Genomic DNA, 13,060 nt, shown 5'->3' on the forward strand with positions numbered 1-13,060 from the left:
TTTCATTATTAGTGATGCATGTGGTACCACAGTGTTGTTTTTTTTGTTTTTACTAAAACTAATACTATATAATCTACAGCTATTTTAATTAACTTTTTTTGTCTTGAAATGAAGCTGAAATAAATAAAATAAATAAATATTACACTGAAAAACTCTATAAGTTCAGAATACTCAAAACATTTAAGTAGACTAACTCATTTTTTTAAGTTAGTAGAATTTCATATTTTTGTGACGAGGGGGGCAGGGCTGAGATGGTGCACAGGTGTCTCTCATTAACAATCATGTCACCGGCATCCCTTCACTCCCACAGTTCTCAGCTTCGCCCCACTCATGTATATATTGCAAGTATATAATCAAACAATATTCAGTATATGTGGTCTTAAAAGTTTTGCAGCCCATCCTCAACTTAACCAAAGGCTCTACTCTTCACCACGATAGTAACCCTACAAAACGAACATAACAGAACCCCTGTAAATCCCAACATAACACAACATTAAACATTAACTTGTGCCTCCATATGCTAATCTTGTGCAAAAACACACAAAATAACACTTAATTTTAACATTTATTTTCCTTATACAGTCTGACGCAAAGCATGCTGGGAATTAGAAATCTGCTGCAACTCAGTAATATTAAGTTCAGCTTACTACAATGAAATTTTGAGTTCATGCTACTTTTTTATAAAGTACAATGAACTTTCATTATTATTTGAGTGAAACGAACTCATTTCAATTAATTTCACTGTTCGGTTTTACAGTTGTAAACTTAAATATATATAAATTAGTTAGGTTTAAGGTGAAGTACTAAAATCGCTAAAACTGAAATAAATATAAATGAAAGCTAAATAGTTATATGTAAAAAAAAAGTGCATAACAAAATTGCTAAATCTTAAATTTAAATGAAAATATAAAAACAAAAAAAATATTAACAATAATTTATAAATAAATACTAAAATAACACATTGGGGTAAAGTCAGTGATTAAGCGTGTTGGTTTGTGTAACTCTGTGAATGAACAAATTATAGATCTGAATTTTACAGGAAGTGTTCATTTTCTTTGCCTAATCAGTTTCAGCCATAGAGATGTTGTATTGTTAAAACCATAGCTGAAGATAAATCGATGCTCAGTCCTGCTCCTGGAGATCTTCCTTCCTGCTGCGTTTGGTTCCAACCCTGCTGTTACACACCTGTCTGTGATTTTTTTAAATTTTTTCAAGAGATCCGGAAGACCTTAATTAGCTGCATGGTTCAGGTTTTTCCCTGTGGTCTTTTTGCCAAAGTGCTATAGAAAGCACTTAAAATGATTGGGAGAGGAGGGGGCAACAGGATCAGGAAATCACCACAGCTCAAAACGTCTGGGCCTGCTAGACTGTGGTTCAGACAGTGTTTGAAGCACCTCTGGTTTAAATTTCAGCAGTGATTCTAGGGTTATCACATCTCCATATCAGATTGAGCAATGAAAATTGATGCTTCCTGTAAAATATGATCTTTTTTTGGTCTTCTCACAAGTTCAGAATGACTCAATATATGTGTTTCTGCATTTAATTTGACTGCTGCAAGTTTTTGATATGAAGAGTTTAAGAACTGTAACTTTAAGAAATGCATGAATGCAGCTTTGGATAACATCCTAATGTTTTATCTCATAGTGTTTTATTCAGGATTTGTTCAGTGCTTTGTTGATCTGGTTACACTGGTGAGAGTGATCCTGCAGTCAGCTTCATCTCTGCACAAAAGTGGGAATCAATAAAGGTTGCTAATGGAGACAGGATTTCTTCCGTCACTCTTCAAGGCTGCTCAGACTTACTAATATTAAGTTGCACGTCTGGGGCTTTCTGGGTTTCAATTTATATAACGTGCTATTGATGGTGCAAAATGAAAATCCTAGAGCCTTCTTCCTGTCTACAATATTGTTTCTCTGTGAAACCATTAGGTTTTATGCTCTCAGTCGTTTGATTTTGAGAACAAATGCCACTGACACGACATACAGCCCCCTATAAAGTGTGCAGTGTGTTCCTGCAGATTCTCCCTCTGCCTCTGTCAAAGTCACTGGTGATGAGCTCCTTCAGTGTCTCCTTCTGTCTTCAGGCCCTTGGCAAAGCTATGAGCCAAGGACATATTGATGACTTATGGACATATTGATGCAGTGACTCATGATTCCTATTCAGGAGGAGATCTGTGAGCAGGATGACTGAGCTTGTGAATGGATGTGTTCGTGAGTGTGTGATCTATGCAGTGGTGGGATGGCTAAAGCTTATGGCAAGTGATTTAATCTTTTGCACCATATTAATGAAAGATAAAGTGCTGTTTAAACTTTATTTTACAACTTTGTATCTGCAGCTGTCACTAACGCAACTATTATCTTATTCTCGAAGCAACTTTAAAAGGGTGCAACTGTCACCAAAGTAAAAGAGCCGAGGGCTAAAAATTAAGAGCCAAAGGGACACTTATAATAATGCTACAATATCAAATACAGTGCTGATAATTTGAAAGTAACAGTAGCCTAAAGTGAAGACTCATTTTAGACCATAACATGTTAGCCACCGGTATACTGATCTTATTTTCTTGTAGTTTGTGCTTTTTTCCAGTTTGTTGTCATAAAGGAACATGCCAGTAAACAACCTCCATTTTCCCCTTTCTATAAATAATAAAAACATAATCTTAACATTGAAAAAAAAAAAAAAACTTTTATGGATATGTAATCTGTCAAACATTCAATTAACAATATTTACAAATAACAGTGTGTAACATGCTTGCTTTAGTGCACGTCTTGTTACTACAAACCCGGTTGCTCTCCACCAAATCAGATCGCTAATTAGGAATTATTGGCTCGACTTGAAAGCAAAATAAACAGGATAATTATGAGAAGATTTGTTAATTCTAAGGCGCTTTGTCCCTTTAATTCCGTTTTTTCCTACGGCGACGTCTTATGATCACCTGTGAGGGGCGGGACATGCGCGTTGGATGGATGGATGGATGGAGGAGGGAGGCGCACAACTCTAGACCTACACCCGCACGGAGATGCTCTGATCTCGGGATGTGCGTTAACGCTACAGAGACCCTCGAGTAAAATGGAGAAATAAAACGCCATGCATCCAAAACAACTGCGGATACCGACGCTGTCGCCTTATTCCGGACATTAAGACCCGTATCGCCGCGTAATTAGCTGGAGGGAGGGGGATTAAAAGGAAAGGGGGTCTATCATGGGGAACGAAGCGAGCCTGGAAGGCGGCGAAGGGGCGCTCGCTGGATTACCAGCGGGACTCGCACCTGACGGAAAGGGTGGCTTCATCCAGATGCCCGCAGGGGTGGAGGCAGACCTCAGCAATCTGTCTGAGGAGGAAAGAAAGCAGCTTGTGGCCGCTATGGCCAAAGCGCAGTCCAGGCAAGTTGAAGTGTCTATAAATGTATGCAGTAACGATGATGATGTCCATCCCTCCAGTGACCGAGCACTTGTGTTGAACGCTTCTATGATGGGCTTGTGTTTTGATCAGGGCACTGCAGGTTGGCACAATCACGACAGCATCACCGATGCAAAACATGATCACACCCATTCACGCTCCTGCTGCATGTTTACGGTCGATTTATAAGGAGATATTTATTCCACCCCAATTTTCAGACATGCATATGATTGCAATTCAGTACCTTCTTAGTCAACTACTGTTTTACAACTATACAGCCTATAGATAAAATTACCGCCGCTTTCCACAAAACGTTTTTATTATTATTATTTTTTTCATAATTGGTCTCATCATCGTTAATATGGTGGGTCACTATGTGTGAACACAGCACAATTGATGTGTATAGTGTTTTAATGAATGTAATTTTCTGTAAACCTCTTTATTCAGTCCATGATAGAGTGTATTAAAAATAAACATTTCCTTGAAAAATATGAATGATCCTCTCTAACAAATATCCGTCCTCTGTGTATCCAGATCGCCGTTGCGTTCTCTATGCACACTCCATCTTCCTCCTATGGGCTGTGTAGGTGATGTCATGAGCTGGTTTGGAAAACACTGCCTGGGAATAACACAAGTCTATGAAAATTCGATCACTTGAAAGCACGCGATCGACATCCCCTTTGACATGATCTCATTCGTAAGCTAATTGAATTGTGTCTTTAAAGTTGCTTTGCCATAAATGTGTTATTTTTACCCAAGCGCAAATGGGGGGAGGGGGCATAAATATTAATATGACTAAATATAGCACCGCAAGCATAAGTGCCATCATGCTCATTGATCGCTTTGCTTATTTTTGGGAGCGTGCGTGTAGTATTACACCCGAGAACAAGGACCGCGTTACAGTTTAAGCGATTATTATAGTTTGTTCGCTGTCCATGGTGCTGAAACGCGCACAGGGAAGAGCGCCACTCTCTTGGAAACAATACGCATCTTGGACGTGGAGTGATGATCTTCTTTGGGTGGCTGAATGACAGAACACTCAAAATATATGTAAAATAACGCCCACGAGAACAACCAGCAGTTCAGATTGCTGTGCTGAACTGCCATTGGATTAATAGTAGTGATGCACTGACATGAAATGATTGTAACAATGTGCCAAAAACGAATTTAAATGAATTTTAAATTAGCTTTTGTTTGGATTAAATAGTTTATATTAATATGATCATATTTTTCTACACTTAGCATATAGGCTAGAGCAACTTTTATAATATTGTATAATATTTTTAAATATTGAGAGGAAAAAGTCTTACACCTACAGATGTAAAAATGTACTTCTGGCTTATATTAATACATCTGTATCTTGTTAGAAATGCACAAAAGGATTAAACAATATCATTTGGGCTTTTGGCTTCTTTTCTTTTCTTTTTTTTTTTTTTTTTTTTTTTTGGCCTGAAAGTCCTTAGTTAGCAGTTTATATTCTCTTCTTTCTTATTAAAAATTGTAGCAAAAACCTGTTGTTGTTTTTTTACTAGTTTTTGTTGCTGCAGTTTTCTGAAGGAATAATTTACATTATTTACTGACATCAATAATAAACTATATGTTATCAGATATGTGTCGTTCTTGTTTAGCTAGCTGATACTGTGACCATGGTGCCCTTTTAGATTTACATTTTTCTGATTTATGAATTTTGATTTTGGTTTTATTGATTGATTGTCTGAATAATTTGCAATGCCTTTTGCAATGTAATTTGCAATGCCTTTTGCAATGTATTCTGGAATTTATCCAGAATAGCTATTAAGTAAATAAAGCACCTCTCTGTTTATCACAGATTTTGCTAAATATATGTTGACTTGAGACTAATGAATGAGACTAATGAATGAGAAGTTGACCTTATGTCTGTTCACTCCACAGACCACCAGAGACTCAAACTGGTGGCACCAGAGTTTCAGCCGGTCTCAGTAAGAGTCGGACTGTTGATGCATTTGGAGAGGGGCCACCTCCCAAGCCAAAGCCTGGACGGAGCCCCTCCTCCCTCAGCCTCCTTGAGTCACGTTTCCGGCAGGAGCCAAAAGACCCAGAACAACCACGAACCGGCATGTTCTCATCTGGCTTCCTGAGTGGGGCCAACCCCCTGAGTGCAGTCTCTTCTGCTGTCTCCTCTGCCAATATCCCAAAGTTTAGTTTGTTTGGTGATGATGAGGAGGAGGAGCCTGCAAAGCAGGAAGGAAAGCCTCCTGGACCACAGAGTGGAGCGGGGAAAGGTCCTCCGCAGCAAGGGGGTAAGCCACCTCAGCAAGGTCCTCCTAAAGGACAGGGACCTCCTCAGCAAAGACAGGGGCCTGAAAGCAAGCCTGGAGGTCCTGGTCCTCAACCACAAGGACCCAAACCTGGTGGACCAGGACCCCAACAAGGACCCAGGCCTGGGGGACCAGGAGCCCAGCAGCAGGGACCTAAACCTGGTGGACCAGGACCCCAACAGGGACCCAGGCCTGGGGGACCAGGAGCCCAACAGCAGGGACCTAAACCTGGTGGACCAGGACCCCAACAGGGACCCAGGCCTGGAGGACCAGGAACCCAACAGCAGGGACCAAAACCTGGTGGACCAGGACCCCAACAGGGACCCAGGCCTGGAGGACCTGGACCTCAACAGCAAGGACCCAAACCTGGAGGACCAGGCCCCCAGCAACAAGGGCCTGTGAAACCTGGTCCAGGGGTTGCAGGAAAACCCAGTGGACCTCAACAGCCAGGCAAACCTGGGCCAGGGGCTCAATCAGAAGGGTCTGGTAAAACTGGGCCTGCTCAGGGGAAAGAAATGTGTCCTCTTTGTAAATCTACAGAGCTGAATGTGAAGGCCAAAGACCAGCCACCCAACTACAACACCTGCACTCAGTGCAAACAGCAGGTGTGCAGCCTGTGCGGCTTCAGTCCACCGGATTCAGCGGTAAGAGACATACAGTATCTGCTGTCCTTGGTACATCAGTGACATTCATTATACACTGGTCTAAATTATTATCCAAATATAGATAAGAGGAATGACATATAGAGACATTTTTTTCATACAGAAGATACAAGGCTTACATTTTTTGAGACTTTCATTGAAGACTTAATTCAATTCATACTTGGTAAATGAAGCTGTGCTGGGTTTGTTTTAATAACACTTTTTTTGGTTCTGCTTGATAGTCACACTGCACTAATTCCTCTCATCCTGAGTTTAGTATCAAGTATTTGCACAGTAGGTGGAAGATTATCAAGGTTACTTACGTCACCTAGACAGGACGTGGAGGAAGTTGTTTTTCACTGTGTTTAGAAACTACATTCATGAGTTATAAAAGCAGTGATTATACAGACATTTGGCATTATTCCTGGTCCATGTTATAGGGAACAAAACTATTAGTCACACGGTGTTTAGTGTACAGTGTTTTTCTTTTCTTTTTTAGGATTTTAAAGTGTGCATTACAATAAATGACTCCAAACTAACAATAAATAAAATAAAAATGTAATTAAATCATAAAGTTATGGCTTTCAGTGATTACTAATAAATACAAAAAGTATGAAGACCTTTTAATAACAGAAATGAAAATGTTGTATACTGGATGTTTATGTTCAGTTGCTAGCTGTATAAATGAAAATATTTTGAGGTATTTTTTATGTGCAATAAGCGTGAGGAAACCACAATTGCAAATCAATATTCTTACAGAAATAATATTTTGCTCACGTGCCTTCTCTGCTTGTTTCCACAGGGTAAGGAATGGTTGTGTCTGAACTGTCAGATGCAGCGGGCAGTGGGGGGTATGGAGCCTCCTGGACCTCCAATGATGAAACAGCCCCCCAAGCAGGGCTCAGCACCTCCTTCCCCACAAAGGAAAGAGCCACCTTCTCCCTCAAAGGGTGAGCCAGGGAAGAAGCCCCCAATGCTGACTAAACAACAGAGTATTGCGGATATAGGGAAAGCAAGTACACCTCCAACAACACCAAAATCAGGACCACATCAGGGACCTCACCCTGAACAACTAGGGGCCAAGCGTGGGCAGCCTCCTCCTCTTCAAAAACCTTCACAGAGCCCAAAAGGTAGTCCCCAGCCTTCTCCAGCAAAAACTACCCCGAAACAGGATGGAGGAGGCTTTTTTGGGGGATTTGGTCTTGGAGGATTGACAGAGGTGACAAAACCTTCTGCAGGTGCCCAGGCTACCGAGTCAGTCACAGGGAAACTCTTTAGTGGTTTTGGTGGGTCATCCAAACCTCAGGCTGGCTCCACAGCTCAGGCTAGCGAGTCGGTCACCGGAAAACTCTTTAGTGGGTTCAGTGGACTCACTGAGTCGGCAAAACCTCCGGCAGCAACTTCTCAGGCTGCCGAGAGTGTTTCTGGGAAGATGTTTGGTTTTGGCTCATCCATTCTGAGCTCTGCCACCAATCTCATCTCTGGGGAAGAATCAAAGTCTCCCCCCGAATCTCCTCTGGGATCGCCCCCTGATTCACCCATTGGGTCTGACGTAGACTCCCCTCCTGGATCCCTCCCCGACTCAGGCTCAGAGTCACCTCCCGACACGCCACCTGCTTATTCCAAAGACCCAGTGTCTCCAAAACCTTCAACTGGTGAAGGAAAAGCATCAGCGGACACATCCCCTCCAAAATCTAGAGAAGTAGAGGAGCCTCGGATTCAAGAATCAGGCTCTGACGTCCAATCCTGCTGTCCTCTCTGTAAAGTGAAGCTGAATGTGGGATCAGGAGAGTCACCCAACTACAGTACATGTACAGAGTGCCAGAAGACTGTGTGCAACTTGTGTGGATTTAACCCTACTCCACATCTCTCAGAGGTAAGAGTTTTGCGGCAACTCCTTGTTAAAATGTTTGAGTAAGAGGTTGTTTTTTTGGGGGGGATTTCCTATTGAAACAGGAAGTTGGGGCAGAACACCTCAAAGGGATTGTTCTGTTTTTAGCTGGCAGGAGCTTTTGAGTTTTTCGTCACAGCCGGCAACACCAAAAGACTACTTTTGCTACTTTATTTTGCTTGTCGTAGGCAGGTGGTATTTATAATTTACGAGGATGGGACATTCTTATTCTAGAGGGCATTTTATTGGACAAGAATTTGTGTATGTGCCTGTGAACAAGATGAGTCATCAGTTTTTTTTGGTCCATTTTCAAGGAAGAGAAAGTCTTTAAGTGTGTAAATGTGCTAAAGTGAGATTTTTGTCAACTTCTTGAAGTAAATTAGCATATAGACAGCATCAAAGCTAACAGGTAACTCATTGTTAGATCACCTCTGGTGACCAGAGGTGTGCTTTAAAATGGGTTTAGGTGAGCTACAATTCATGTATTCCTCTGGAGAATGGCATTTTGCTGTTGCTCTTTGTAGATTTGATTGTTCTGTTGCATTATACAATATACATAAGTCTCATCATTCTTGTCCCTGTTTACTTAAAAAGCTTGACTGTGTAATTCAATGCACCCTGAGCCTCTTTGAGTGAATGTTTTAAGGAATGTGTGTGCACTAAGGATAGAGAGAGTCATAGTCTGATCCCATCTCAGATGACTCAGATCTCGGTTCCTGTTTGGAAATTAGCCTTTGCTTTTTAGTGAACATAGAAAGTTGGAAGATAAAAAACTGTAGCTTATTTGTAATTCACTTTCTGTATTTTACTAGACTGGTATTTTTTTTTTTTAAATGAGCAAGGGGATATATTTAAAAGGATAGTTCACATAAAAATAAAAAAATCTATCATCATTTACTCCCCCTCATGTTGAATGAATTTTTATTTTTAGGTTAACTATATTTCTAATACTATATTTTAATTTTATGAAATAATTTCGCTTTCATTTTATGTTCCATATTAACATCAGACCTCTGGGACCTTTGTTGGTTAATAGGTTCTATAATTAGCTACTATATGTTCTATAATTAACTACTGAATTATATTATATAGTAGATAATTACAGTAGCTAATTACAGGGTTCTCACTTTCATTGAATGCCTGGAAATCAGGGAGATTTGATTTTTTTTTTTTTTTTTTCAAATCTGGTAAAGACACAAAAATGCTTTGACTCTGTGTGATTTGATTGTGTAGAATAACACTTGCACACAAACCAGTGTGTCAACATCGGTCTGTCCTGTGAGGGTAATTGCTTGTGTGACTCAGAGCTAATAATTGTCTCCTAAGGGACACAAAGTTGTCTTCCTCAAACTATATCAAATCTCTCAGTGCTTTTTTGGTCTTATTTCTACACTTAAATTATTTCTTTAAATGTATTTATTTAAATTCATTCACTTCAATGTTTGCTATCTGACATACTTACTTTTCCATATGGAAAGAAGCCACTGAATTGATCTGGTAACCAAATCGATTGTTGCACAATAAGGCTTATCAGGTATACCCTGGTACATTTTGTGTCATTATTCATTTTATTGTACTTAGTGCATTGTTTCGTTTGCGTGAAGTTAAATTTTCTCCATGCTGTGGTAAATAATACACAATTTTTTGTGTATTTGTGTATTTTTTTTTGTAATAAAACACAACAATTGGTATTCCAAGTGAGAGAGCGTCTTTAAACAAATTATAACATTCCTAAAAGGAACTTTACGTGTTCCTCTGTCCTTATGAACAGATTATGCTAATCTGACATGCTCTGACCCGCGCACCATGGCATTTGATGGCTCTCACGTGTAAACCACCCAGTGTCTTTGATCGTGGGTTTGTACACCAGGTTGCTCAAGCTCTCTGTAATCCCGTGAGACTGTTTCAGGTTTTCCAAACAGATTAGCCAGAGCATGTGTGTCTGGTTCCACCTCACATTGTACAGCTAATGACTTCGCTCATCATTATTCCGTCAAGAGTATCCTACCAAGATGGCTGACAACACTGATCCCAGTTTAGCTAAGACCAGAACTGAAAGCAGAGACAGTCCTGTCATTTTTATCTGTAGACTGGCCTTATTATTGTAGACATTAATGCATGTGACAACATGCCTTTGCTGTGTGTTGTTTATTTGCCAGATTGTTCTGATCAAAAGGGCTCAAGGCTGTACAAAATTGCTTTATCAGGATCAGTGCTGAAGCGCTTCCATTTGAGTAACATCCTCACTTGAGATTAGATTTAGCCTCTCTCTCTCTTCCTGGTTTCAACACTACTTTTGCTGTGACAACATGGGGCGAGCGTGCATATGAGAGTTTGTGTGCAAGTGTGTGTAGTAATCTGTTTTGGCTAACAGGATTTAAAGGGCAACAGCTGAGTTTTTCTGAAGGCCACTTAAGGGCCACATTCTCTCAGTATGCACAAGATTTTAATATGACACACTTTGGCTTTCAAAGATTATCTCTGTTTTTGTTGATTATTTCTCTTTCCTCTGTCTCTCCAGTGGCAACACACCTTCTTCATCGGGTTTTTCACTTATTCATGTGACTGTAATTCCTGGCGCTGCTCCTCTGCCTCATTCCACCCTCCTCTATAGAGTCATATGAATTGAATTAGAATCTCCCATTACTCCCATTTAATCTCTCTTCTTTCTTCATTCTCATTCTTGGCATTTATTGCTGGTTGTTTTGAAGAAGGTTGGAAATGTTCCCTAGGCAACACGGTCAATGTAAATTATAAAACAAGCATTTAAGAATCTACACAGAATCTAACATGCCTTGTTTAATTAAACTAACATTTTGCTCATGTCTTGCAGTAATATTAGAAGTTCAATACAAGTTGAAATCAATTGCCAACATTTGTGGCATAATGGTGATTACCACTGAAGTAATTTTGACTAATTTTGTCCTTGTCCAAATATCAGGGTTACATTGAGGCACAATGGAAGTGAATGGAGCCAATCCATTGACATTAAAGTACTGACTTTTGCAAAACTATTACCACAGGATGGAAACAATATGCATCTTTACATTTTATTGTGAAAATTTCTCTTACTAAGCTTTTATGACTTTTTTGCAAGAATTAATTTAAGTGCTTTTAAAAAATATTGCATGATTTTAAATTATGCCACAAATGCTGTCAATTAAAAAAAAATGAAAATTCTGTCATCACTTACTCATCACGCTTGGTGTGTTCTGGCCTTAACCCGGGTGTATCCACTGACAGTATCAAGATTCTGTTGTCTATATGTTATATCAGTGTTTTTTTAGTGGCCCAAACTCATTATTGGCAGATCTTAATTGCACATGTCCTTTTAGCTAATGAGCTATATAACATTGTGCTTTTATGATTATTGATGTAGGTATTGTTGGACAAATCAGGTGTGACGTTTTTTCCATGTGGCACAGTGTTGACAGTTTCACAACGGTCCCACAGTGAACTGGACCAGGGATTAGATTTCACACTCTTGGGTGTTTTTTTTTTTGTTTTTTGTTTTTGGTTGGCCATCTGCCTTAGGCTTTGAGTCAGTTGCCAGCCACCTGATGTGTCATCCCTCCCCACAGTGCACCCCCACCTCAAAGATAACCCATTCATTCCATGTATACAGTCACAGACAGCCCTGTTTAACATGAAATCAAGTGCATGTTGTTTGTCTGAGATCTTGTAAGATGTTGTCTCTTATTTTTCCATTCCTTTATCCTCCAGGGTTATGCCCACATGCTCATGCTTACTGTGACCCATCCATCTCCCACTCCAATGGCCTAAAAGATTTAGCTGACTCCCCTTTCCTTAGTATTTCCACCCTGGGGTCAGATACAGCACTGCATGGCCTCTCTCAGACAGAGCAGAACTCCAGTTTTACATAATCCACCACCTCCCTGAATCTGAGCATCCAACAGCCAGAACTGCTTTATGTTATTGTGCTGTCTCTCATAGCTGTAGAGCAGGCGTGATCGATCACATTTGACCTGATTTGATTCAGGCTTGATTAAAAAGGATGCATTTCAGCAGAGAATAATATTGTCACTACACATCTTAAAATGTTAAAATATGCATTTCTCTAGTTAATATAATTTTTCAAGTCTACATTAAATCATTACTTTCTTAATGTGTTCCTGGACTTATTGTAAATTATTCATCATTGCACATTATTCCAAAAAAAAAAAAAGTTTCTCTTCGTAATCTTTCATCAAAATTGATAACTTGCTCCGCCTCTAAAACAACTTTAATTTTTGTAATTTTTCTAAAATGTCAAACTTAATGAACTTACACCACCCTGTCATTTTGAAAACATGTCAAATTATGCATTATGTTTAATAGTTTTCTGTGGCGGAAATTAAATTTAACACTCTTGGATTAAAATGGCAGACAAATTGCTAAGGATTTAGCAATTTTAGAGCTATCATTTTATATATCCTAAATATTTTCACTAAATATTTCAGTATTTTTATATTTTATTAGGGATATAATTGTTGATTGTGGTGAAAATGCACCACAACTAAGGAACAGTCAATGTTTGTGTAAAATGTTAAAATGTATCATATTCTTTTTAAAATATAATAATTTTAATGATGGATTTTAATATTTTAGGAAATATTAAGTCTGGGCCTGTAACAAGAGTAAACCAATGAAATCTAAATCTATCTTTAAAAAGAAATTTAAAAAATAAATGACGAAGATATGCAGTGTTGCCAAGTCTGCGGTTTTCCGCAGTGTTGCCATGGGTTGTTTTTTAGTCCGCAGTTTTTTTTAGACCCCCTGGAACATGATTTTTACCCCCCAGAACACAATTTTTACCAGGGGACTTCCCCGGAATG

At 39.4% G+C, this 13,060-nt stretch overlaps 1 protein-coding gene across 1 annotated transcript in view; it reads left to right on the forward strand.

Annotated features, from left to right (window-relative positions):
• Window positions 1-3,198: 3,198 nt before the first annotated feature.
• pcloa (piccolo presynaptic cytomatrix protein a) overlaps window positions 3,199-13,060 on the forward strand; it is a 47,910-nt gene continuing 38,048 nt past the window's right edge. The window contains exons 1-3 of the mRNA XM_067390956.1: window positions 3,199-3,380; window positions 5,308-6,337; window positions 7,137-8,210. Of these exons, the coding sequence (XP_067247057.1) occupies window positions 3,199-3,380; window positions 5,308-6,337; window positions 7,137-8,210 (2,286 nt within the window). The remainder of the gene's footprint in view (window positions 3,381-5,307; window positions 6,338-7,136; window positions 8,211-13,060) is intronic.

This window comes from Chanodichthys erythropterus, chromosome 8 (assembly GCF_024489055.1).
Source record: "Chanodichthys erythropterus isolate Z2021 chromosome 8, ASM2448905v1, whole genome shotgun sequence".
NCBI classification, from domain to species: domain Eukaryota; kingdom Metazoa; phylum Chordata; class Actinopteri; order Cypriniformes; family Xenocyprididae; genus Chanodichthys; species Chanodichthys erythropterus.